We start from the raw sequence: 27,824 nt of genomic DNA, 5'->3' as shown, positions 1-27,824 counted from the left end.
AGGCGATGCTGGCAGACCTGGCGTCCTGTCTGCTGCTGGCAGGGGTGCTGCTGGCCCCAGGCCCCAGGGCCCAAGCCATGAAAGGTAGGCGCTGCCGAGGACAGGCAGGGTCTGGGAGGGGTGGAGGGTGGCCAGGCCGGGGCACGGGGGGCTGCCAGGGTCTCAGGAGGGTTCCGTACGGGAGGCCAGAAAGCAGGAGGCCTTTGAGGTGGGAGCCGGCTGAGTCGAGGGTGCATTTGTTTCTGAGATGGTGGAAGACAGTGTTTGCAGCACCCCTGCTCTGTGCTGGATGCTTTACAAATAGGATTGCATTTAATCTTCATGACAAACTCCAAGGTGGGGATGAGTCCTCCATTTTACAGATGAAGAAACTGAGGCAGAAGGAGGTTAAGTAACCTGTGCAAGAAGGCATAGTTACCAAGGGCTAAAGGACTGGCTCAAAAAACAACGCAAGGTTTATTGCTGGAGGGAGGATTTTTTCCCCTTCCCAAAAACCTGCTGTACGTCCCCACTGCCAGCCAGGTAAAATCCCAAGTTCCTTAAAATGGCCTTCGGTGTCTCCCAGGGTTGGCCCCAATCTCTGAATAATATCCAGCCTCGGTTCCCTGTGTCCCTTGGGCATCCAGTGCTCTAGCAGAGCCTCATACCCCCTCCTGGAGATGCCTCGGCCTCAGAGCTCTTGCCCCAGGGTACCCTCTCTCTGAAAGGTCCCTTTCCTCTTTTGCTTTCTGAGAACATCTGGCCCATCTATCAAACCCCAGTCAAACACCACCTCCTCCAGGAAGCCTTCCACATCCTTTCATCAGCCTCAGAGCTCCCTCCTTGGAGCTCCCAGAACCCTGAGCCAGCATCCTGGTCCCAGGTCGCTTTGCGCTGCCCCAGCACTGTTGTGTCATGGGCCTGTCTCTAAAGCAGTATCACTTCACTGGTTGCCAAGGGGCGAGCACGTCGTGGGGCTCCACAAACAGCCCTCAGTGCCTGGGTTTCCTACAGGCTCAAGTGGGGCTCTAAGAAGGAGAGGTGACGTGCCAGTCACCTGGTCGGTGGCAGAGGGGGGCTGGGTACCCAGGTGTCTTGCTCCTTCCTCTAGTCCCCCTAGAGAACAGAGGCTAGCTGCTCTCATTTTCCAGCCTCCCAGGTTTTAGAGGCCCCAGGGTGACCCTAGGCTTCAAGTCGTCGGGCTGAGTCCCGGAGGACAAGGCCTCTGCCTGTGCCAGCACCCAGGGCCTCCTTGGCCACAGGAGTCCTGCTCCAACACTCCAGGGCTTTTCCTGTCCTGTGGGCAGGGCTGGGGGAAAGACAAGGACAGGCAGGGGACGGAATGGCCCCTTGCCATCAAGGCATAAGTCAGAGGGGATTCCCACCCTGGCACACCTGAACCGGGTGTGTATCCGCTGCCCTCGGAGAAGCTTTGTCTCCTCGGCGCTCACAGCCACCCCATTTCACGGATGCGTGACCGAGGCTCGGGGAGGCAAAGTGCCTGTGAGTTTGGGCCATTTGCTCCCTCCAAATTGTCGCCAACTAACAATCTTCATCCCTCCTGGTCATACCCGAACATCACCTTCCCTGTGGATTTTGTCCCTCCCCTAGCAGTGTGGCTCAGCAAGATTAGCCTCCGTCCTTTGGGCCCCCAGGGCCGCGTGTGGCTGCAGCGCTATGGCACAGAGGACCGCCACCCCCGTTCCACAGCGCGCTCCCCACGGAGGGCCCTGCTGAGTCAGCACGGGCCTGGTACATGCTTTTTGGCCTTTTCAGTGAAGAGAGAGCGGAAATTCATTCTTTTTTAGAGATAAGAATAAACCTTAAATTCATACTGTTTTCAATTCAAATCAAGGATCACAAGTGTTCTCTTTAATTTTTTAATTTTACGGTTGTATCGTTCTCCTCTTACACGGAACATCTTAGCTTCTGTGGACATGAACATACGTGCTTTATTCCGGTTCATAAAATACTGTAAAATAGCGCTGTTGACTGTGATTACAAACACTAAGCCTCCTGAGTCAAGTTTCAGATTTCTTTGTGCTTCATTTTGTCCTGGGCATATATCCCACTGGGAAGGTACGGTCAAAAAAGTGTATTTCCAAGTCATTTGAAATCATTTTTCACCATGTGAATACGCCTCCAACTCGATACATAGTTACGTTTATTTGTTTCAGTTTGGGATATTTAAGGGTTCCTTAAAATTTTTTTTGCTAATTTAAAAATTATATTAAAAGGGATGATTATAAAGTCAAAATTATAAAACAGGTAACGTTGAAAGAGGTATAGCTTCATGCCTGTTTTCCTCCCTCTGTTTACTCCTTTCCCTGACAATCATTTTTATTAGTTTCCTTCACATGGTTTTCTTTTTTAAAATATAAGCAAGTATGTGCACATAAGAATGTCCTTGTACCATTGCAGTAGGCTGTGTACATTTTCACTGAGGGTGGAGGTATTATCATTTGTAATTTTATTTTCATTTGTAATTTTTAAAAAGTATTTTTAAATTTTTATTTATTCATGAGAGACAGAGAGAGAGAGAGGCAGAGACACAGGCAGAGGGAGAAGCAGGCTCCCTGCGGGGAGCCCAATACAGGACTTGATCCCAGGACCCTGGGCTCACGACATGAGCCAAAGGCACACTCAGCCGCTGAGCCACCCAGGTGGCTCATTTGTTATTTTTAAATTCCCTACCGCGCATGCCCAGGGGCTGGCATATAGTACCGTTTTATCTAAAATTATAGGTTCGCCCCAACGTTTCTGTCTCCTTTCCCTGCTTTACTTTTCTCCGTAGCACTAATCACTATTCAGTATGCTCTGTATTTTACTTCTTGTGTTTATCATGTGTTCCCCATCAGAACCACACAGGAAATTCCACGAAGGCAAGAATTGTCTGTTCTGCTCCAGCTGAAACCCCAGCACCTAGAACATTGCCTAGCACTCAGACAATATTTGTTGAGTGAGTAAAAGAGTGCTTGGTAAAAGTATTTGAGGATTAAGCAGATGAAGGAGCAAACATGCGTAAAGGAATTTGAGTATAGGGTCATGGCCTCATGTTCCCCCACCCATTCCGAAGACCCAGCCTCGTGGCTGGGCCCACCGCCCAGGACCCCAGCACTGACTGAGCCATTCTTCCCTCTTGCCCCAGGTGTCAAATGTGGGGGCGTGCTCTCGGCACCTTCCGGAAACTTCTCCAGCCCCAACTTCCCCAGGCTCTACCCCTACAACACGGAGTGCAGCTGGCTCATCGTGGTGGCCGAGGGCTCCTCGGTGCTGCTCACCTTCCACGCCTTTGACCTGGAGTACCACGACTCCTGTGGCTTCGACTACCTGGAGGTCTACAACGGGGCGTCCGGGGACAAGGGCAGCCTGCTGGGGAGGTTCTGTGGCCAGGTGCCCCCGCCGCCCTTCACCTCCTCCTGGCACGTCATGTCTGTCGTCTTCCACTCAGACAAGCACGTGGCCAGCCGTGGCTTTTCTGCCGGCTACCAGAAAGGCAAGGAGGCCTGAGCAAGGAAGAGGGGGGCCCTGTGGAGGTCGGGGGTGGGGAGGAGAGCAGTGGGTGGGGTGAGACGGGGTGACCCTGCTGTCGCAGCTCAGGGGCAAAGGCAGCTTCCAGCTGTGGTCATGGTGGCTGTGGGTCCCCACCTTCACGGCAGTGGTCCTGGGAGCCCTGGGAGGGTCTCACTGTATTCAGGAGCAAGGCCTCTTGTGCTCGCTATCATCCTTCCTCTTTTTTAAAAAAAGATTTTATTTATTTATTTGAGAGAGAGAAGAGAGAGAGCACAAGCGGGGGAAGGGGCATAGGGAGAAGCAGACTCCTCCCTGAGCTTGATCCCAGGACTTCAGGATCATGAACCCTGAGCCGAGGCAGGTGATTAACCACCTGAGCCACCCAGGCACCCCTCTATTGTCCTTATCCCATGTCATGGCACCAGGACAAAGGAGAGGACATCATGCTGCCACTGCTGCCTGCCCCTCTGCAGCACCCCATCACTTCGCAGGTTCAGGGACCCCAAGTCCTCTGGAGTAAGAGATGCACGAGGGCCATCTGTGTGGAGCCGGTGACGTCCTCCCTCCTCAAGCCTTTCCTAACCCCTCTTACACTTGATGTGATATAACCTAACCCTCTCTCTCTCAGCCTGGAAGCAGGCCCCTTAGTCTAGCGAGAGGAGCAGAGCCCTTTCTAGGCTTGCCTTTCTTCTTGACTCATTCCTTCTGCTTCCAGGCCTCTCATATACTCAGACCTCCTCCCTTCTCCCCAGACCTAAGCCCAAGGCCATACTCACGTCAGCTCCAGCGACAGACAGCCACAGAGGCTCCTGGCACCCAGGGTCCCCAGACAACAATGGGGGTGGGTGCCTCAGGTAGGACACCACTCCCCGAGCTGGCCTGGGAGGCACAGAACTGTAGCATGCTGAAGCACAAGAATCACAGACTAATTGCATTGTAGTTTTGGAATTTTAGACTTAGTTTTTTAAAATGTTAGCATATCCAAGTCATAATACCATAAGCGATCTTTTCCAACATTTTTAAAAACAGGAGTACCATTAAAACACATGGAACTTCACGATAATCCCTTCTATATAAAAGAGATAAAGACAGTATTTTTATTGGTAGGCATTTACTGTATTTTCTAAGTTCGTATTTTTAGCGTTTACTTATTATAAGCCAATCACGGAAAACAGAAGTCAATACGGATGGCCTCCAATGAGTGACATTTATACATATGACCTGTGACTGTGGACGCTGTCTTTCAGGGCACCGTAGAGAGCTTGGATACAGCACAGGAATGAAAGTTGCCCCACATGCGGGCAGATAGATGCCCCAGGGCCTGCTGCGAAGCTCCGGAGCACAGTCTGAAAGCCTCTGCTAAGGGTGTTCACATGGAAAAGGATCTCACAGGCTGTCAAAACCTGCCCTCTTATTTCACAAACAAGAAAGTTGCGAGTAGAGAAGGAGTGTGCCTTCTCAAAATGACACGGCCGAGCGTGAAAAACACGGCCAGAGCAGCACTCTGCTCACAAAGGCCAATCCCTGGGGCGAGATTCTGGAGTTTTGGGGAATAGCAGTGTGCCCCTCCCTGCTGGGGCCTCCAGCTGGTCAGGGCGTTCATCATCACCCACCTCTTCTCGCCAGCCTCTGAGACTCCGCGTGAGCCTGCCCCTGGTAGATCTGGCTGGGCAGGTTCTGACCTCTAATATTCTCTCGAGGCTCAGGGACCCTGGATCACTTGCCCAGGGTCACACCCCTAATAGGAGACAAGCTGAGAGGACACCTGTCTTCAGACTTCACACCCATCTCCACTTCACCAGATCCTCTCTCCAAGCCTCAGTTTCTTCTGTTAGGAAAGTTTGAGAACATTCCCAAACTCGGCACCCCAGCCTCTGTGCCCCACGGGCCTGGTAGGAGGGGACAGTGAGAACCCCACGGTTGAGTGCCCAGGCCCTGCATCCGTTATCATCCGGGTGGCATGCCGTCAGGGCCCTGCCCATGTTCCCGGGGCCTCATCCCTTCAGCGGCTCCTGCCAGCCTCTACATCCCTAGTGGAAGCCCTCTTCTAAAGTCTCAGTGGCTCCCCTCTATCCCCAGCAGCCCTTGGCCTGGACTTGCTGGAGTTGTTGTACAAATGCCTCAGCTCCCTTTGTCTTGGGGGACATGACTCTGAAGTGTGTGCCTGATGCCATTCCCCAGGGTTCCCCAGCAGGGCTCGGCAGCAGGCCTGACAGTGCCCTTTGCTGGCCCTTATATCTCAAATGAACTCCTTGTGCTCACACCCTGTCTCAGGATCTGTCTGGGTGACACCCCCCCCCCCCCGCCCAGGTAAGTTACTCACCTTCCCTGTGCCTCCATTTTCACAACCATAAAATGGGGGAGAACCACTATGCGTTCCCCTAGGGCGACGGTAATGGTGTCAAAAGATGGCCTCGATGCCAAGTGCCGGCCTGTGCCTGCCACCTAGCAAGCACTCAGTGGATGGTGATGAGATACCCATCCAAGTGGCATGTTGGGGGGCATCCGGTTCCCAAGGGAGGAGGCTTGAGGGGCCATGGGTAGGGAGAAAGGTCAGTTCAGGAGGGCTTCTTTGCAGATGTGTGTGGTGGCGTCCTGACGGGCCTCTCGGGGGTCCTCACCAGCCCTGAGTACCCTGACAACTACCCTAACAACGTGGAGTGCCACTGGGTGATCCGGGCCTCTGGCGCTGCCACCGTCAAGCTGGTGTTCGTGGACTTCCAGCTGGAGGGCAATGAGGAATGCACCTATGACTACGTGGCCGTCCTTGAGGGGTCAGTCCCTGCCCACGGGCACCACTACTGTGGCAGCACCAGGCCCCCCACTCTTGTGTCACTGGGCCACGAGCTGCAGGTGATCTTCAAGTCCGACTTTAACATCGGAGGCCGGGGCTTCAAGGCCTACTACTTCTCAGGTAGAAGGGGCTGGGGACATCCCTGGAGTCCCCTGTGCATGCTGTGCATGGCCCTGCCTGGCCAGTGCCAAGGCAGAAGCATGTCACCTCCTCTGGGAAGTCTTCCTGATTTACTCAGAATTAGTCCTTTCGATTCCTTCTGGAGGTTTTTCTGCAGCAATGATCTAACATTTATCCTTTATGCTTGTGATTCGCACGTTGATCCCCCTCCCCCCAACTGTGACTTCCTGTGGATTTGTCTCTGTATCTGTCACATAGAAGAGATTCGATTAATGTTTGCCCAAATGAATGAACCCTTGACAGTGAAATGAACTAGACGGTGGAGGAGATAGAGGAGGAAATAGACAAGGACAAGCCACTGTGATCGGCGTTAACAGTAAGGATCATGGAGGACTTCCTGGAGGAGGAGAGAATTGAGTAGTGCTTTGAAAGAGTTAGCCAGAGGCAGAGGGAGGGAAGGGTATTCGAGACCGAGAGCTCAGTAGGCATGAAGGCGGGGAGGCAGGCAGAGAGGGTTCAGTGCTCCAAGGCTAGGTGTTTGGTGAGACTGAAAGATAGAGCTGGATGAGGGGCAGTGAGAAAATGAGCAAGGTCATGTCATGAGCCACATTGTCCATCAAGTCTAATGTTCAACTCAACTCTGGGGACAAGTATTAGGTCTTGTTGTTGAATTCCTAACAGGACTAGCACTCGTGAAGTGGACTGCCGATGGGAATGAGAGTCCTAGTCTTCAGTTAGTTTTGATTTAAAGCAGGCTTTGGCATCAGTTGTCTGATTTGCCGACCATGGTGCCCACCACCTGCCAGGGTGGTTTCAGGACCTTTACGGTGCCCACTGCCCAAGCCGTGAAGCAGAGGGTCACAGTCTCTACACTCGTCATCATTGTTCTTCGACCCCTTCCCCCTCCCCAATCCAGGAGAATGCCAGGAGGTGTACACGGCTGTGCGGGGTAACTTCTCCAGCCCACAGTACCCCGACTCCTACCCTAACAACATCCACTGCCACTGGACCATCCGCCTGCCTCCTGGCTATCGGGTCAAGGTGTTCTTCCTGGACCTGGATCTGGAGGGTCCCAATAGCCTGACCAGGACCTGTGACTTCGACCATCTGTCAGCTTATGATGGGGCCAGCGAGGAGGCACCCCTACTGGGCAGTTGGTGTGGACACCACCTGCCAGCGCCGGTCACCTCGAACCAAAACCAGCTTCTGCTTCTGCTGCACACGGACCGCAGCACTGCCCGAAGGGGCTTCTCTGTGGCCTACATTGGAGGTCAGCTGGGGGTGAGGGTGTGGGTGGTGCTGATAGGATGGAGGGACAAGGCTGGGTTCCTCTGCACCTTCCTCCCTCTATCCCACCACTTGGCTCCTCCAATCTCTTCTGGGGTGGCTGCTGCTCTGGGACCTTGGGGACCCTGCCAATGTGGACCATGCTTATTTCCATGACTGCAGAGCCCTGCCTTTCTAGCCTCCAGCTCCACATTCCCTAATTCCCCCTCATCTGTCTCCTTCCCCCTTGAGACCCTGGCCTCTCTCATGCTGTGGTTCATCCCATGTTTCCAGGGCCAGTACACACAATATGTCCATATCACTTATGATAAACAATCGGTATAACCATGGAGACGCTGACCGGCTTTGCTTGTATCGGTCATAAATCCTGACCGACAGCGGCTTGAACAAATGGCTTTTGTTTTCCTCGCATCACGAGAGATCTAGAGCTAAGGAGCTGCTTTGTTGGTTCAGAGACTTAACACTGTCTCAGCTGGTAACTCTGGGATTCTGATGGCCTCTTGATTGCAACACGGCTGCTACAACTCCAGACATCATCATGTCCATGTTCAAGGCTGGGAGAGGGTAGGGGAGATGCCAGCTACAAATGTCCTATTATGAGGAAAGCAAAAGCATTTTCAGAAAAAGACTTCTTGGTCTCATGAGTTTGAACTTGGTCAGGTGGCCACGCCTAGCTACAGCGACAGGTGAAGAAGCTTTCCCAGGTTCCATAGTACCTGTTAGGTTGGCCGGCCAGCAGCCTCCACCTTCTCTCCCCTCTGTTCGTCACCCTTCCCTCACCCACAGGCCCAGGAAAGCCTATGCTCTGGACCCATTTTGCCCTCTGCCTGAGCAGGTGAAAGCTTCTTGCTGTGCAGGTGTGGAAAGGGAGGTAGAGAGAGGAAACACCTCACCAAGGTCATGTGGGCAGCAGGGGCCCGGCCAAGATGAGAACCCGTGTCTACCATCTTGGTGGCCCAACAGAGCCCAGTGGGGAGGAAACCAGGGCTGAGCACAGACAGACCAGGGCCACATCCAAATGCTGCCATTTACTGGTCACCCAGTGGCCTCATCTGTACAAGGGGATGATGAATGCCCTTGTAGGCAGTCATGCAGATGGAATGAGGGCATGGGTCCCAGTGCCCGACTCCGGGGACATCCTTGCCTCGGCTGCAGGTGGATTTCTCTCCCTCACGTGTCTCAGGCCTGGTCTGCATTCAAAACATCTTCCCTCTGTCTCTACTCTATATGCAAGTGGTGAAGGGGCAGGACACAGCAGAGCCACCACAAGCTAGTGGCAATGAGGCCACCTGGGCAGACCCACCCTCCAGTGCCTCAGTTGGCTCCATCCGTAACCTGGGGCTAAGGGGAGCTGTCCCTTGTTAGAGCAACCTCACTAGGGCTTCACTCCAGGGACTCGGGTGCCACAGGCTCTGCCTCAGTTAGCTGGCAGGTTGTTTCTTCTCTGAGGGTCTCAGTAAAATGAGGACACTGGCTGAGGCATCTTCGAGGTCTCCTTTGGTTCTGATCATCTTGTTTCTGGGCCTGGGTCCTCTCCCAGGCCTGTGGGATCTTGGACAAGCCCCTTCTCCTTCTGGTGCCTACAGAGACTGAAGGTGGGCAGCTCTAAACCCGACTGTGTTCCTGGGCAGGAGCCCCCCCTCCCCCCTCCCCAGATCCCCGTGGGAGCCCAGGGTCAGACAGGGGCACTCGTGGTGGGCGAGGCTCCAGCTGTGGCACAGGCGGCACGCGGCCTCCTGGCCGGAGGACAACCTCAGCATCCATCAGGGGTGACACACAGTTCAGCGCCACCGAAGATCATCGTGGGAGATGGCAGGCCCGTAAATCCCCGGCTGCTCAGACACCAGAGGCTGAAACATGTCTGAGGCATTTCCCGGAGACGCGCTGAGAGTTCAGGCCTCCTCCTGCCAGCTCTTCCCTTTCCTGCCACCAGCCACCCCTTCTCCCCTCCACGGCCCCCACCCCGGCAGGCACTGCCCCCATATGCACACAAACACACACACGCACGCACATGCACACACGCACATGCATGCTGGGATACACCCAGGCACAGAAAGTCACGCGTCTTGGACTGGAGGGCAGCAGGGCCCACCATATGGGGTGGAGGGATCACCCGTAGACTCCATCCTATAGACTCAATGATGGTTAAAATCCCAACTCAACTACTGCCAACAACTTCACCTGTCAGAGCTTCAGTTTCCAAAACTAAAATGGGTTTTAGTTGTGTCCACCTCACAGTGTCATCATGGGGAGAGAGTGAGGCTTCCTTCTCCGCCCTCCGGAACACTGCATTTCTGCCTCCAGCCCCACACACGAGCTCTGCTTTCCTTGTCTTCTTTGCTTGATTTTCCTGCAGCCCACTGTGACCGGTCTTTCATTTTACATACTGATTGCCCCCCTACCCAACTAGAATGTAAGCTCCAAGGAGGCAGAAAGTTTGGGCTGTTGGATTTTCTTTTCTTTTTTTTTTTTTTTCCATTTCTATTTCTGCAGTGCTTGAAATAGTGCCTGCACATAGTAAGCCATCAAGAAATATTTGTTAAATGGTTGAATGAATTGCCAGGCACACGGCAAAGAGATCAGCAAATAGTAGCTCTTCTTGTGATTAAGAATATTTATTCATTCATTCAACATTCACAGCACCTGCTATGAGAGCTGGGCTTCGAGGACATGAGAAGGCCTGGTGCCTGCCCCGGGGAGCTCATGTCTGATGCAGTTAAATGCGACAACACACGCAAACACCCCCATCGGGCTGCATAGGCATCTCGCCACTCTAGGCCTCCCTTTGAGTGGGGTCTCGGGATGGTGAGGACAGACCTCCTGCCCCTAAGGCCTCCAGCCCCTCCCTCCTTCCCTCCATTCCTAGTCGTACCCGTGAACGTGAGCTGCTCCCGCACGGACTTCCAGATCCTGATCTCCGCACAGGCGCTGGCGCCGCTGGAGCGGACCAAGGTCTACCTGGGCAGCCGCAGCTGTGCCGCCCAGGAAGCGGGCAGTTCCTTCAGGATCCAGGCCCGCTTTGACACCTGCGGCACCGAGTCTCAGGTAGGGGCTGGGCTGGGGGAGGGCAGGCCCAGGGTAGGGGGTCTGACTCCTGCTGAGAGGCACCTGCCATTCCTGAGAATTTAGCTTCTCTTCCTGACTCAGTGACCCCACAAGCCTGGACACAGAACGCAACAAACTTGAGCAGAGTGAACGTGAGGAAGAACTCAAATGGGAGACAGAGAAGGGGGCCCTGCTGTATAACCCAGTGACAACTAAAAAGCCCCTATGTTTTTAAAGATTAACTTAGTTATGAGGGCTGCCTGGGTGGCTCAGTGGTTGAGTGTCTGCCTTTGGCTCAGGGTGTGATCCTGGAGACCCGGGATCGAGTCCCACGTCGGGCTCCCTGCATGGAGCCTGCTTCTCCCTCTGCCTGTGTCTCTGCCTCTGTGTGTGTGTGTCTCATTAATCAATAAATAAATCTTTTAAAAAATATTGATTTACTTATGAGAGAGAGAGAACACGAGCAGGAGGGGCAGAGGGACAGGGAGAGAGAATCACAAGCAGACCCTACGATAAGTGCAGGGCCCGACACAGGGCTCGATCCCACAGCCCTGAAATCATGACCTGAGCTTAAATCAAGAGTCAGACGTTTAGCCACCTGAGCCCCCCAGGCACCCACCCCAAAAGCCTCTATTGAAGACTCCTCCTGCAAAGCCCTGACCCTGACCATCCTTGGAGGCCTTCCCTTCTCCTGGGAACTCCCCACTACCCGGGCCTCACCCCTTTAACATGCAGAGCTGTTGGAACCCTGCTGCCTCCTGCTGCCCCCTCCCCAACCTGTGATCCAAATGGTCCCTGGGCTCCACAGAACAAAAGGGCCTTTCAAGTGACAGGATCCACTTCCCTCCAAAGGCAGCGAGGCTTACAAATGAATTTTTTCCACTATCTGTATATTTTTGAGGCCTTGACTCCAGGTTTGGGGCCCTCAGAGTGGCCCAAGCACCTCAGATGTTGCATTCTTAGAGACAGGTTAAAGGGGAAAGAAGAGGACCCCTCTCAACCTCCAGGGAGACCCTCTACCCCAGCCGTGGTATTTGGCAATGTGCCAGACTGGCTTGGCAGAAATCACATACTTTCCAGCAAACTGTACCAACCTGCCCCCCCACATTAGCCAAATGTCCCCCTAGGGCCCACTGGCCTATGCCTCCACTTGCCCAGCTTCTGGCAGCCTCTGTCCTTTTGACCTGAGGAGAGAAGTGGGGGCAGTCTCAACTGCCAAGATGATCTGCCCTCACCCCGATTCCATGCCCTAAATCCCCCAGGGATTTTCCTTGGACATTCCACAGAGTCATGAAAACATGGTGACAGAGAATCCCAGAGGCAGGGAACCATGAAATGGAGAACAAGATATCATAATAACTCAGAGGCTGAGCCATGGAACCACTACCATAACTTGGAGCCACAGAATCATAGAATCTGGGGGCCAATATCATGGAAACAAAAAGCTGAGAACCATGGACTCCTGGATTCCCAGTGTCACCCTTATAAGTCCTAGACCTACGAAGACCAGGGTCTGTCCTGAGTTGCTCTCAAAGATGTGCAGCTCAAACAGCCAAAGGCAATGACAACCTTTCTGGCACATCTCTTAAAAAACACTGGAGACTTGATTCCATAACCGCCAACAACCACATCTCGTGTGGCTGGTTTTTTCCCTTCAAGTTTCTCATTCATCGAAAACCCCTAAACCTTCCCTACACCCCCATCTTATGTAATTTTTTTTCTCCCTTCTTTATCACGTGGATTCACTTTACTGCGTCCCCTTCCACTCACAGATCTTGTGTTTCTTTGCCTGGCATTCCAATTCTGTACCATGAAAACCCAGGACACCAGGGTGTGGTGGCAGATAGGTTGAGGGCACAAATGCAGAAACCTCCTCTGAGGATATGGAATCAGAGCCTTTTGGAAGGAGGCCCCTTTGTAACTCCCTTTCCCCAGAGGGGTCACCCCGTGTCCAGTGATGGCAGCTTTCTACTGCTCCTGCCTGCTTGCTCTGTATTAGACAGCTTCCACATCCAGAAGCTTCATCTCAGAGGTGCCACCACTGGACATGGGCAGTTGGGCAGCCCAAGGGGTTTAACAGCCGCTGCAGACTTAGGGCAGGTGAGGGGAGTAGCCCTGCCCCACTGCCCTGCCCCACTGCAGTCCCCTGTCCCAGGCCACACCAGACTGCCCATCAAAATGCTGCCCCTCAGGTCCTGGCCCAAACACCCCCACCATCTTCAGGGCAGCTTGACTCCTGCCTCCCTTGTCTATAGGGGTAGGGAGGGCAGCAGTAGCCAGGCCCTCCACATTTCATTCCTCAGTGGCTCTTCCTAACCCTGGGTGGTGCCACTAGCACGGCCAGGGACTCAACAACAGGGACACATAATGACCGCAGGCATAATTGGGAGAAAAGATTCCAGAAAGAAGGTCACATAGGCAGGGATATGAGCTTCTAACTGGGAGGCAGGCAACTTTTGGCTTCTGGACCTAGCTCTGGGAAAGTTACTGCCTTTGCCGGGCTTTAGTAGTCACATCTGTAAATTGCCAAGGAAGGGAGACTGAATTAGATGCTTTAGAGTCTGCTTTGGTTCTACTTACGTCTACTTAACGTCTACTCTGGTTTGAGAGAGGCTTGGTGGCTAAGAGCACAGTCAAGAACTGGGCGGATCTGGGTGAGCGCATGTTACCTGTCACTTGTGTGTCGTGTGACCTCAGACAAAGAATTTAACTTCCGGGCCTCAGTTTCCTCATCTGTGAAATGGGGATATTAATGGTAACAATAAGAAGAGGGTCATAGTGAGAATTAAATGAGATAATGCACTTGAAACAGAGCCTGGAATGTGGCAAATGGGTCGGTTACTATCTTTTAGAGATGCCTCCTCTTTGAAGCCAGATCAAGCACTGACCCATTAAATCTGATTTTGTACTTCTAGACATCCCCATAGTGTCTCTTTTACAGGTGGGGACACTGAGGTTCCGAGCAGGAAGGGAGTCAGTGGCCAAGCAGAGACTAGAACCCAGGCTCCTGTGGTTCTGCCCTTTTGGCACAGAGTCCCCACAAATCTAGGGGAACAGGCTCAGCCCTGGCCCCTTCAGGTGTAAGTGAGCGCCCTGTGACCCCCACAGAGGAGGAACAACACCTCCGTGATCGTCAGTGTGCTGTACATCGACTTCTCGGCCGGTGGGCAGGAGGACATCCATGAGTACGAGGTCCGCTGTGAGCCACGGCGCAAGGAGGCTTCTGTCCACCTGCTGTCCGGCTCCGACTGGCTTGGGCCCTATGCTGCCACAGCAGAGCATCTTCAGGAAGCGCCTCCCAGAGATGAGGTGGATGCACTAGAGGGCCCCGTGGCTATGGTGGCCCAGGACACCAGTGACATTGTCTTCCTGGGGCTCTGCATCCTGGCTGGAGTCCTCATGGTCATTGCCATCGTGGTCCTGATGCTGTTGTGAGCAGGCGGGGACCTGGGTTCGGGCTTCCCTGGCAGGCAGTGTGGGGTCCCCACAACTGGGGCAGGGCCTGGCCTTGTTGACTCGTTGATGACCATGGGCAAGCCACTGTCCCTCTCTGAGTCTCACTTTCCTAGGAAGGATCCATGTGCCCTCCCTCCCTCACAGGGTTGGTGTGAGGCTCAGAGACCAGCACGAATGGGTAAGAGCTTTGTCATCTATGGCATGTCCTGTGTGGGTGTGCAATCATTACTAATTTCAAAGACAGTCTGCAATAGAAAAGAAGTCTCGTGTGTGTTACTTGTTAATGTGGACAGTTGTGGTCACTGGTGACAGAGGGTAAAACAGATGTGTTCTGTAGCGTGCACACGTGCTTCACCAACCCAGGGTGGTAAAAACAAGGGCATCTCTTACGTTTCCAGCTCATCGCTTATCACAAGCCTTCATGGGCAGGATGTTCAGTCACCATCCAGGGGCCTCCACTCTCCTGGGCTGACTCAGGAACCCTGAGGACTTTGTCTACAGCAGGCCAGCCCGGCCTCCAAAGTCCAGGAATACAGAGAAAGGGAGCGGACGTCCCACCTGGGGCTGTCCTCCCAGCCTCTGCCAGGTGGCATCGCTGTGGGCGGCTGCTTGTGCACATCCCCGCGGACCCTGTGTATGGAGCTGGCAATGCTTCTGGGTCCAGTGCCCCCCATAAAATGCAGGCAGGCCCACCCTGAGCTCAGCAGTGAGGCTGCAAGCTGAGGACAGGTGTCTCCTTCACGGTGGCATTTTTCCTCATGTAGATGGTGATCCTTGACTGAGAAGCTGATTAAAGTCCTGAGCTGTCCTCCCCCTGATATTGAGCATAGGTCATCAGTCCCTTATTTCCCGTCAGCTGAGTTCTCTTTGGAGACTGTTCATCTGTGGGCCCTCTCCTACCACTGGACTTCACTCAGAGCGAGTCCAGCACCCATGTTTCTCTAAGCTTACACAATGGGGAAGCAGGAGTTGGGTTCCCAGGGCTTTCCTATGAGGACGGCTCCGGCATCCTCCTGAACATTGGTCCAGGCCTCCCCAGAGCTCTACGTATCAAGAAGTGGAGCAATCTTGTTAACGAAAAATAAACAAAAAATGCAGTTATAATACACCACTTTCCCCTGCCCCCCCCCCCCCCTGCATAGCTGCACAATGAATCACTCACCATCAATAGAAATCTCCACGTTGACCATGCTGACCATGGGTTTCAGTTAAACAAATTATAGCCGGATCATGATTCCTTCAACAACTCACCCAAGCCCTTGATTCCAGCTTTGTGACAGGCTCCAAATACACAGCAGTGAAGAAGTCAGATGAGATTCCTACCTTCAGGAGGCTTACATCCAGATGTAGCGGCATCAAGGAGAGGGAGGCAGACAGTTGGTAACTTGTAGAGAAAACAAAAGAGAAAGGAGCCACCAAAGTAAAAAATGAATTAAGGAAGAGAAAAAGAGTTGCCTGGACATTAGGAGAACCAGGTTCAAGTCCAAGTTCTTATTAATTTTGTGAATTTGGGCAAATCACTTTGATTGTGTGAGCCTCGCTATCTCTATCTGCAAAATGGGACCACTGTTCGTAGCTTGCTGTGTGAATGTAGCAAGATGATGAACTAGGGAAGTCTAGCAGGGTAAGGGGCCAGCAGGAGAGGCTTGACTGACACCGCGGTGTGTCTGGAGCAGAGGCTTCTTCCTCTTTTCCTCCCACCCACCATCTACCTCTCAGACTCCTCCAGAAGCTGAGCTATCTTGGCCAGCCTACAAACCACCTGTGTCTGTTTCTCTGGACAAGACTCGTCACACACCAGATCTTCTTCGAGGGCATCCCACGGGGTCCACCTTACAGCCTGCTAATTGAGGGTGATGGTAATAACACCTGCTTCGTCGGTTCTGTGTGGGAACTGAATGAGGTCATGCATGACTGTGCCTGGCTCCTGAGAAAGATTTAACACACCTCGGTGACTACTATTTACCACTGAGTTCATGCAAAAGTTCTGGCCTGGAAACCCAAGTTCTCAGCCCAGCTTTGCCGCTGACTTGCTGCGTGATCTTAGGGAGACCACTTCCTTCTCTGGCCTCAGTTTCTGTTTTTATTTTTTTAAATATTTTATTTACTTATTCATGAGAGAGAGAGAGAGAGAGAGAGAGAGAGAGAAAGGCAGAGACACAGGCAGAGGGAGAAAGAAGCAGGCTCCCTGCAGGAAGCCCGACGTGGGACTCGATCCGAGGTCTCCTGGATTACACCCTGGGCTGAAGGAGGCACCAAACCGCTGGGCCACCCGGGTTGCCCCTCAGTTTCTGTTTTTAAAATGTGACAAGCGTCATCACCTCTGGCACCTGTACCTGTGTAGCCAGCGGGGGCCTCTAGGGACCCCAAGCCCAGCTATATCTGGTTGGAAAAGGACTGGAATGGCCAACAGGGAGAGGATAGTCATCTTTACAGCTCTGTCCAGATCCTGCCACTCCCAGCCCTGTGGGCAGCCAGCATGTTGATTATCCTGCCTGAGCCATGGGAAATGACAGTCTTTATGATACTACAGTGTCTATTAGAAATGAAAGGACTGAAATGATACCCATTAGCCAATACGCCCTGGCCCCGGAGGAAGGTCTGGGCATAGCACAGCTTTGCTGTTCACCAACCAGTTTCTCCTTTGCAAGGAGTGGGGGGCCTGAATCCCAGTACCCTCCCCACTGGCTCTATGGCCTTCGGAATGCCTATCCTCTGGCTGGGAGCTTTGGGTCCTCTCAGCAGCCTGCCCTTGTAGGGCCAGTGTTAGGGAAGAAGAGATCCTTGGCAGAGGGATGTGCTGGTTCTGGAAAAATGCCTTCTGGCCTACGGGGCAGGCAGGCCTGGGTCCGTTTCTGTCCTTCCTCTGATGCTGTGAACTCAGCAAGTTGCTTCACCTCCCTCAGACTCGGTTTCCTCATGTACGGAGTAGAGATACCAAGACCCTCCCCATGAGGTCATCATGAAGACTGGAGAGCACAGGGAGAGAGCGCCTGCATGGGGCCCCCGCCCGCACCATTCAGGAAGCTGGCAGGCCCAGGGCCAGGCGAGGGCCCTGCCCCGAGGAGTCCTCGGCTCTCCCCGACTCCCAGCTTCCCTGCTGTTCTTCAAGAGACCAAGTCTTCCCACCCCCCAGCCTTCCTGTACCCCGGTCCCTCTGTGTGGAATGTCCTTGCACCAGAACATCGCTGGCCTGGCTCCTTCACACCCCGTCTCCCAGTGGCCCCCTGAGCACACATCTGCACCCCCCCATCACTTTGTACCCCTTCTCCGTCCTTCCTAGGAGGCATCGCCTTCTGAAACAGTGTGAGGTGTGTGCATGTGCTTTGCTGGGCTATGCCCAGCCTGCGCTGCCAGCGCTGCCCCACCTAAGGCAGTGTTCATCCTGCCACCCCACCTGGCCTGGCGCCTGCACACCTCCGTAAGCACCTGGTACTGGATGGGGAGCTGGCGGGTGGACGCTGAGCTCGACATGACTCTGTTCACTGAATCCCACGTGTGTGGCAGTCCGAGTCCTTTGGTGCGGTCTGGGTCAAGGACGTTTCCCAAGGGTCTTCTCTGCGCTGTCATGTGCGTAGACCCGCAGACTGGCTCAGACGTGACACCACCCTGCCCCCATCAGGGGCTCACATCGCAGGGAGGTGAGGGGGAAGAACGAGGCATCTCAGGGCAAGGAGAGGTAGAGGGACACAGCCAGCCAGGGGAACACCCCCCACTCTCTCCCGGGCCCCCAGCCTCCCCGGGGCTCTTCAGGCTGAGCACAGAAGAACACAGTCCGAGTGCTCAGCCTCCCCAGGGCATGGAGCAGGGTGGACCTTGACGAGCAAAGGGAGACCAGCACAGAAACAAAGTGTCTTCCTCTTAAAGACTTTTGGGAACAAGACCGTTTACATTGCCGACTCAACTTGGGTAAGTGCAAGATGAGCCCAGAGGGACACCTCAGGCAGAGGAGAGGCAATGGCATTCCAGAAGCGGGGGAACAGCATGTGCTAATGCAAAGAGGCATGAAGACTACCTCATGATAAGGACGGGAGGGGGGCTGGGAGGTATGTTGGGGTGGAGCTGGGAAGGCAGGATGGGAAGTTACTATTCAGGACATCTGGATGGCACTGGCAGTTTCTCAGAACCGCAGAGGAAGAAGCCCTCTGTGTCCTTGGCCTCAGAATGAAGACACCCACTGAAACAACAAGGTCAAGTCAATGCTTTTTTCTGTCATCGATGCCTTCTCCTGGGACACAGCTCCCATGCAGGAAGGCCCTTGGTCCATTGGCATCACATGTCCCACCTGAGAGTAAACCACGTTGGCGGTGAGCCAAGCCCTGGGTTCATGTCTGTCTCTGTCACCTCCTGGCCTGGTGATGTTGGTCTGTGAATCCCCCCATTCCTTGGGCCTCCTTCACGAGGTACTTCCCCGGCCCCCACCAGGATCCAACACCCGGCTCCGGCCCTGCCACTAGCTTTCCCTCACTGCACCAAGGCTCAGTTTTCTCATCTGTCAACTGGGATAACAACAGCTGAAACATTTGTTGAGATGTACTCTCTGCTAGGCATCATTTATCAAAATACAGCGTTTTGTATTTCTGTTCTCATTTAGTTCTCTAAACAGTAACTATTAGCATTCCCTCTAAGAAACAGCCGAGGTGGGATTCAAACCCAGGCAGCTGATCTGGCTGCAGAGTCCAGACCTTAGAAGACAGCAGGTGAGGGGAGTCCCTAGAAACAGGTCATAGCCGTCACTCACGATTGTAGCTGTAACAAGATACGTGTTAGACCAATAATACGGAGCGCTTTGCACCTGGTGTTATGCTCAGAATCGAAGCACTTTCCATAAGTTAGTTCATCCGATCCTTGTGACAATGCTGTGAGGGGAGTACTGTTATGAGTCCTGTTTCACAGATGAGGACACTGAGAAATTAAATGGTTTTCTTTTTTTTTTTTTTAAGATTTGTTTATTTATTCAGAGAGAGAGAGAGAGAGAGAGAGAGAGGCAGAGACACAGGCAGAGGGAGAAGCAGGCTCCATGCAGGGAGCCCGACGTGGGACTCGATCCCGGGTCTCCAAGATCACACCCCGGGCTGCAGGCAGCGCTAAATCACTGCGCCACCGAGGTTGCCCAATTAAATGGTTTTCTTGAGGTCACCGCTAATAGCTCCCATTAGGTGAAGGCTAATGCTCAGAGTCAGGAATGACTCTAGACACTTCACATGTGTTAGCTTGTTTAAGCCTCACAGCGGAGGCACAGAGGCTGTGTATCTCACCCAGGGTCATATGGCTGCTTAGTGGTACCATCAGGCCTCAAAACAGGTGGTCTGACTTCAGTCCCTGCTCCTAACCAGCGGCCTCAATACTTCTTGGCACAAGGCCTCCTGCAGTGCAGGAACATGATAGGTGTTGGCCAGTCTCAGTGTGAAGTTGCAAAATGGGTTCTGGGCTCCTGAGGTCCCAGAGAGGCCCCCCAGTGGACAGCTGTCCATCACCGGTGTGGACAGAGCTCAAAGCTGCTCCCAGGGGCACCTCCTGGGACCTACGGCGCCCCCAGCCTGCCTGGCCCTCATGCAGTCGCCAGAACACACAGTGCCCAAGCCAGGCCTGGCTGCTTTGCACACTGCCCCTTGGGGCCTCCCGGGGCCGGTCCATGTTCTCCTCCAAAGTCAACCAGGTCCTGGCTGGCTTCCCTCCTAGAAAATCAGTGGGGCTCACTGCCCTCTGCTGGCTTCCTCCAAGCCCACCCAGGCTCCAGGAGCGACGGGCACCTTGGGGAGGCTGCTCTAGCTATCTGTGCACCTTGGCCCAACGCATGCCTGCAGCATCCCCCGGCTGTCGCTGTGGAGGCTGTGTCACTCAGAGCCCTGATGCTGCTTCCCTTGGAAGTCCTGGTGGAAGTGGAGATAGAGCAGCCACGGCTCCCAGTCACTGAGCCCTCTGGGCACACGGGCATTTATCCGCTCTCACGCTCAGACCACCCCACTTAACAAATGAGAAAGCCAGGGCTCAGTGAAGCCAACGGGCTGGCCAGCGACCACCCAACTGGTAACTGGTGGGGCAGGGACTTTAGCCCAGCCCCTTCTGGGGGCTCTTTCTGCAAAATCAAAACCACATGGACTCTTCCAGATGGTCCCCCTACTCTGTGTGCCGAGGACCTTCAGGAGTATTTACTCATGACTGTGTCTGGCCCTGAACTGGTAGGTGTTGGGGGAACAGTGGTAATGTGAGTGGTGTGGGTATATCTGCCCATAAACCACAGAGCACGTGAGTAGAAGAGGAGCCCCTCAGTGCCTGGAAGCTGCCAGGGTCCCTGGAGTTGGTGATGTCTGCACAGGGTCCTGGGGGATGAAAAGATGTTAAACAGGAGATTGGGGAGAGAGGCAGGGGGGAAGGGCTGGAGATTAGAGATTCAGCAGACTTGAGGGAACCCCAGGTTCGCCAGGTGGCTACAGCATAGAGTGGATAGGAGGGTGGAGGTGACAAGCCTGGGAAGGCGGGGTGGGGGGGACGGGGGGGACAGAGCCTGACTTCAAGAGACTTCCCACACAGTGGCCCTGTCAGCTCTTGGTCCCCATTTGGTACCCTCAGGACCCCCTGAAGTATAAGGGGCTCCCGAATCATAAATCCTGTGCACTGGCTTTATGGCTGAAGGCAATTAGCCTAAGGTCACCCAGAGGAGCCAGAATCACACCCAGATCACCTGATGCCAGGGGACACTCTGTCCCTGCAGCACCATCTGGACGTCCTTCCTCCTTCTTGGGGGTCGCGTTCCCGTCTGATCACTGTGGGGTGCAATCAGGGCCCGTCAGCCTCGGGATTCCCCTGGCAGCTCTGTTGGCCAGGCGCCACCCACATCACCTGGGAGAGGGAGTGTCCCTGTCTTTGAATCAAACACAAACCCCAAACAGAAGCTGCCCCACACCTGAGCTCCAGGGAAGTATGGCCTGAACCTATGGGGTGTACACACCTTTTGGCTCACACCCAGGAGAGGAAAGGAAGTTATTTGAATAAAAAACTCTCCTGGACAGGTGCCCAGCAATTTACAGTTTGCAAAGTGCTTTCCCCAAACATTCTGTCTTTTGATCCTCACACCTGTCCTGAGAAAAAGGTGCTGCCCATTTTACAGAGGCGGACACTGAGGCCTGAGAGGTGAAGAGTTGTGCTCAAGGTCACGAAGCAAAGGCACTCTAGCATCAGAAACAAGTAGCCCCAGGAGGTGGCATGTGCTGGCCATACATCAGTCAAATGGTGCATCTCTGATGAGTGTGGTGGGTAAAGCCAAGAGTGGAACACAGGAGGTACCACTAAGGCTGACCAGGTTGAATGTGGGAGGGGGCCTTTCTGGGAAAGGAAAGTGTGAGCAAAGGCCCGGAGGTAGGCAGGCAGGTAGACAGTTGGTGAAGAGGGAATTCTCAGATGGGGGTGGCGCACAGAGTGTGGGGATACCTGGGGGTGGGGTCCCTCCTTTCCCACAGACCTCTTCGCCCCTCCTGTCTCCCAGCTCCTCTCCCAGCATCTGCTCTCCTGTTGCTGTTGGTGTTCAGACCTGTCTCCCCCTGTTCTGGAAGCTCCTGGAGGTTGAGGACCCTGTCCAGTCCAAGGCTGGCCTGGCACAGAGATAGAGCCAGTTAGTGAATCAAAATGAATGAATGAATGAATGAATGAATGAATGAGTACACAGTGCCAGCTGTGTTACATAAAACAGCAGCTAAGACACTAGCCATGTGCCACCAGGTGCTCAGCTAGCTACTTTTTACATGCCCATGAGGCCTGTGTCTATTAGTTAGTTTTGATTATGATCATAATCTCCATTTTCTAAATGAGGAAACTGAGGCACAGGAAGGTAAAGTAACTTGGGTAAGGTCTCAGAGTCCACAGGTGCCTTTGGGATTCCAACAGAAGCCACAGGCTCACCTGAGCAATTTTGCACATGCTCTGAGCAATGTGAAGGCTAGCCTCCTTCAAGGCACACACACACGTTTAGACGCACACATGAGTACCCAGGCCATTGCCCTGTGCTCCGGGACACCCGCTCCTTCCAGGCTTGTCCACCCCCAGTAGAGGAGGAGCTCACAGGCCTGGTGCAGGCTGAGGCCAGGGGAGGGATGATAAGGAGCCAGGTAGACTCTGAGACCAGCTCACTCCCTTTCTCCTCTGGGATGCAGCTTCCTGTTATTAGGCACCTCCACACTCGGTCAGGGGTGTGGAAATCCATTCTTTCATACAGTCTCTCCTTCTCTACCTCTACAATCCCCGCCACAACGCGACGATTCCCTGTCATAAAGGAAGAAAGATTTCCCATATGCCTCTGGCATACCATGTCCTGTGTCGGGCTCCTTATGAACCCCTGGAAAGGCTTCTCAGGGTACCAGAGGGACCCAGACTCAGGGACTTCTGATTTAGGTGGGGCATACCTTGCAGGGCGGCACATTTGCACCCCCAAGTCTCTCCCCAGACCCCCAGAACCCCTTAAGTTCTGATCAGGACAATACAGCCTTTGGTTGCTGGGGAAGGACCAGAAAGTAGAAGGCCTTGCCTGAGATCAACAGCTGGTGGAGCGGGAGCTGGAACCCGGACTGGGGGTTGGGGGGCTGCAGGAGCACATTTGCAGCCAGAGCCAAACCTGAGGCTGACTGGGGGACAGTCTGGATGTTTGGGGAACCCCTGCCTGGGCACTGGGCCTCTTCACCAGCTCCGTTTCATAGCTGGAAAGGAAAGGAGGAAAGGAGGGGCCCACCAGGCATCAGGTGTCTGGACCAGGTGTGCAGGTCCGAGCAGCAGGGTGAGTTTGGGTGCCATGTGTCCTTGTGCTGAAGTTCACATGCACCACTGCCCACGAGCTCACCCGTGTGTAGCTGGGGCACAGGTGCTGGGGGCTGCCTGTTGTGTGTGCAGGTGTGTTTGGGTCTATTTGTGAACAGATGTGTGTGTATGTTCCCCTCTTGCCCACCTTGCGCTCTCACGAAACCCCCTCTTTTCCGGCGTCTTATTTGATCCCCACTGGAGGGCCGTGAGGGAGGCATGGCAGGGGTTGTGGAGAAAGGGCATCTGGGGAAAGCTAGGGCCTCTGCTCAGAGTGAGGGGAGGGTGCCAGACGAGGCAGGCGGCTCTGTGCACTGTGGTCCTGACCGATGCTCCCGTGTGTGCCTTGGTCGAGGCCATCCCTACAGGGGGCTGGGAGCGACGACCCCTCAGGCTGTCCTGGCTCTGCCAAGCATGTTCCTGCAGGGCGGCAGGGTCAAGGGTATTTGGGGTCCATGTGGGTAGGAGAATGTGCTGGCTAAGTGTAAGTATGCCTGGTGAGCGCAAAAGCCTGTGTGCACTGTGGGGGCATCGGGGCGTCACCTTCCCCCAGACCAGCCCTGATCACCCAGGGCCTCCGGGAGAGGTGGGGAAGCCCGCTCAGGAGGCTGGCCGGAGGCTCTCCAGGCCCCATCCCTGCGGGCAGAGCCTAGGGCAGGCGTTGGCACAGCGCCACCTTGTGGGGCTGTGAGGAGGGATCCCTGGTATCTCCCGGAAGCCGATGGCCTCTGAGGCAGGAGAGAGAGATGGGGAAGGGGGAGAGGGGCCTGGGGGGTCTGGGGGGCCTGGGGGCCCAAACCACTCCCAGATCCTGAGCCACCACATCTGGGTTGCACCAATTCCCCAGGTCGAAAAAGATCCAAGATGCTTCCCTGAGGTTCTCCCCCTACTTTCCAAACCAGTTCCCAGATCCTCTAGCATCCTCCTCTTTCCCCTGACTCTTAAGTGGTATTGCCACTGACTAGCAAAGATGGACATCAACCAAGTCCTTAACACTGACATAAGTCACAGGTGGCTGGCTGCCCTGGTTTGCCTCGGTTTGCCTGGGACTGAGGGAACCCCAGGACGCAGGACTTTCAGTTTTAGGATCAGAGAAGTCCTGGTAAATGGGACTAGTTAGTCACCCTAGATGAGCAAGTGTGGCAACAGGAAACAGACGGTGCTGTGGAGACAATGTCCCGGGGACCTTGGTTGGTCTGAGGGGTTAGAGAAGCTCCTGTGCCCTCACCCCACCACAGATCTCACTGGCTACAGATGCTTTGGGCATTCTCTTCTATCCTTGAGGTCTTGTTACCATCTCTGTGGGATTTGGTGACTCTACACTGGGCCTCCTCCCAGACCTCTCACCTAGGTTTGCTGCCCTCTTCTGCTCTGAACAACGGGGACAGGCTGTCCCACAGGCAGATCCACCCCATAGGCCTCAAATGGAATCATTATGTCACCTGAGCCTCTTCCTTCTCCTGGGTCCCTATCTCAATGACTGGCATTCCCACCCACCAGTCATCTAGCCAGACATCTGGGGTCCTCTTTGATCTGTCTTCTTCACCTTCCACGCCAGTCCTTTCAGTTCTGTGTGTCCCGTCTCTCCAATCTGCTCTTTCCTCTCTTCATCCCCATTGCCACTACACTGCCAACACCAACCTCCCCTGCCCCCACCACACCCTCCCAGCTCCCAGCAATTACCCTGGGTTCATCTAGACAATGGCCAGAACATGGAGTCTGGTCCCAGCTTAAGGAGGAGTGAGAATGCTGGCTTGGACCTGGGTCCATGTCCTCAAGCCTGAGAATACTTGCCATGCCAGCCTAGGGACACCCTCTTACCTACCCTGCACTAAAGGAATAGTGAGGGTCCCATTTGCATCCTTCAGGGCCTTTGTCTGGGTAGGCTAGCCATGGCCAACTCAGCTGTCCTTCTACACCATCTCTATACTGCAGCTGGTTCTCCTGCTCAGGCTCCTCCATGGCTCCCCATGGCCCTCAGAATGAAGTTGGAGCTCCTCAACTGAGCTGATAAGGCACCATGTGACTAATTCCTATTGTTCATGGAGTTACACTTCTAACCGTTCTCTACCTGTACTCACGGTGCAGCTGATTTTCTGTGTTCTGGTGAGAATGATAATGGTACATGTGTAATGGTGTGTATGTGTGAATGGTGTGAATGTGGTGGTATTTGTGTGTGTGTGTGACAGTTGTGATGGTATACACATACCATGTGGTGGTGGTCGGTGTGTGTATGGTGGTTGTGACAGTGTGTGGTGGTTGGGATGCCGTGTGTATGGTTGGGATGGCGTGTGTGGTGGGGATGGTATGTGTACAGTTGGGATGGTGTGTTCATAGTGGTTGGGACGCTGTGTGTGTGATGGTGGGGACAGAAGAGAGCTTTCCGGTTCCTCACGTCTAGTTTGAGCAGAGCTGTTCCACTTGTATATGTTTTATGGATTGGGGTTCCTTGTGACTTTGTTTCTAAGAAGGCTTCTGTGGCTTTGAAAGGTTTGGAAGGAGTTTTGCTTGAAGCTGACCAGTTGTTTTCTGCTCCTTCTCCACGCCAAGCAACTCCCTACCTCTGTGTTTTTTCCATGCTTTCCCGATGACCACCATCTCTGACTGTGGAGATGTCGCCCTCTCAAATGGCCCACCTCCAAGAAGCTTCTGGGGCTCAGTGGCATGAACAGAACTGTCTCCTCCTCTATGCACTACTGCCCCTCATTTCTACTTCCTTTGTGCTTGTCTTACACACCTAAACTAAGAGTTCGGTAATCTCCACGCTAGCACTCTTCCTTTCTTCTCTGCTGGTTCATGCATGGATGTGAATAAAGCCTCGTCAGTGGTTTTGTGCAGCACACAGCCTAGTGGGACCGACAGACATATAGCACTGTGACATTGGTGCCATAACAGAGGGGAGCCCAAAGGCCCCTGACCTGGGAGCAGGGAGGCAAAAAGAGGCTTCCTAGAGAAAATAATCCCCAAGAATAGTTTTAAAGGATGAAGCGTGTGCCTGGAGAGGAAGTGGGGAAAAGTGTCCCAGGCAGAAGGAATAGCATGTGCAAAGGGCATGTGCAAAGGCCCACAGCATTGGAGAAGGTGGCGGGCATGTGTGACAAACTGTCAGTAGTTGAGACTGTGAAGTAAAGACTGTGTGTGGGGAGCAGCAAGGCATAAAGTCTGAGACTTTCAGGGGCCGGGTCCCAGGGGGCTTTGGGTGCCAAACTGGGGAGCTGGAGCTCCATTCTAAGAGCAGAGCCATGACAGGGAACTGAAAAGATACTACTTAAGCATCTGACTCTTGATTTGCGCTCAGGTCATGACCTCAGGGTTGTGAGATCAAGCCCCATGTTGGGCTCCATGCTGTGCATGGAGTCGGCTTGGGATTCTCTCTCTCCCTCTGCCCTCTACCCCTCTCTCCGCTCATGCTCTCTCTCTTTCTAAAGAAAGAAAGAAAGAAAGAAAGAAAGAAAGAAAGAAAGAAAGAAAGAAAGAAAAAGAAAGAAAATAAAATACACTAGAATAAAATTTACTCTGAAAACATTTGTTAATGTCCAGTTCAGAGGTATTAAATACACTCACACTGTTGTGCACCATTAGAACCACCCATCCCCAGAGCTCTTTTCATCCTGGAACACTGCAACTCTGTACCCGTGAAACACTAACTGCTCCCCGCAGCCCCTGGCAACCCCCATTACAAGTCTGTCTCTGTGAACCAGACCCCTCCAAGTACCTCATACAAGCAGGATCATACACCATTGGTCATTTTGTGCCTGGCCAATTTCACTTAGCATTTTGTCCTCAAGCTTCACCCACGCTGTAGTATATGGCAGGATTTCTTTCTCTTTTAAGGCTGAATAACATTCCACTGCATGTATTTACACCACATATCATCTATCCATTCATCAGTCGATGGACACCTGGGTTCCTTCTACATTTTAGTTATTGTGAGTAACGCTGCTATGAACATGGTTGTGCAAGTGTCTCTTTGAGACTTTGCTTTCAATTCTTTTGGGTAGATACCCAAAAGTGGAATTGCTGGATCATATGGTATTTCTATTTTTAATTTTTTGAGGAACTGCCATCCTGTTTTCCGTGGAGGCTGTACCAGCTCATATTCCCACTGGCAGTGCACAAGAGTTCCGATCTCTCTACATTCTTGCCAATGCTTCCTTTCTTTTGCTTGTTTTTTTTGTTTGTTTTTGGTAGGAGCTATCCTAATGGATATGACGTGGTATTTAAAAAAACATAACTAATTGAAGTGACATTAATAAAATTAACCATTTTATTTTATTTTTTAAGATTTTATTTATTTATTCATGAGAGACGCACAGAGAGAGGCAGAGACAGAGGGAGAAGCAGGCTCCCCACAGGGAGCCCAATCCGAAACTCGATCCCAGGATCCTGGGATCATGACCTGGGCCAAAGGCAGATGCTCAACCACTGAGCCACACAGGTGTCCCTAAAATCAACCATTTTAAAGTGAACAATTCAGTGGCATTTAGTACATTGACAGTGTTGGATGACCATCACCTTTATGTAGTGACAAAACATTTTTATTACTCAAAGTAAAATCCCTTCTCTGGTAAGTAGTTTCTCTCCTGTATCCCTCCCCATAGCTCCTGGCAACCATCAATTCTGTCTTTATAGATTTGTCTATTCTGGACGTTCCACATAAATGGAACCATGCATTATGTGACCTTTTGTATCTGGCTTCCTTCTCCCGGCTTCATGCTTTCAAAGTTCACTAGTGCTGTATCATATGTATCAGCACTTCATTGCTTTTTATGGATGAATAATATTCCACTGTGTGGATATACCACACATTGTTTATTCATTTATCCACTGACAGATACTGAGC

The 27,824-nt window shown here is 53.2% G+C and overlaps 1 protein-coding gene across 1 annotated transcript; it reads left to right on the top strand.

Annotated features, from left to right (window-relative positions):
- The first annotated feature begins 5 nt into the window (after positions 1-5).
- Positions 6-14,173, top strand: CDCP2 (CUB domain containing protein 2). The gene is made up of 6 exons (XM_077883730.1): positions 6-84; positions 3,128-3,475; positions 6,071-6,406; positions 7,323-7,676; positions 10,560-10,738; positions 13,847-14,173. The coding sequence occupies exons 1-6, from the start codon at positions 6-8 to the stop codon at positions 14,171-14,173; spliced, it is 1,623 nt and encodes a 540-aa protein (XP_077739856.1).
- Positions 14,174-27,824: the final 13,651 nt, after the last annotated feature.

This window comes from Canis aureus, chromosome 3 (genome assembly GCF_053574225.1).
Source record: "Canis aureus isolate CA01 chromosome 3, VMU_Caureus_v.1.0, whole genome shotgun sequence".
NCBI classification, from domain to species: domain Eukaryota; kingdom Metazoa; phylum Chordata; class Mammalia; order Carnivora; family Canidae; genus Canis; species Canis aureus.
Note: the sequence above shows the minus strand (reverse complement) of the source record. Positions and strands in the feature narration are given on the sequence as shown.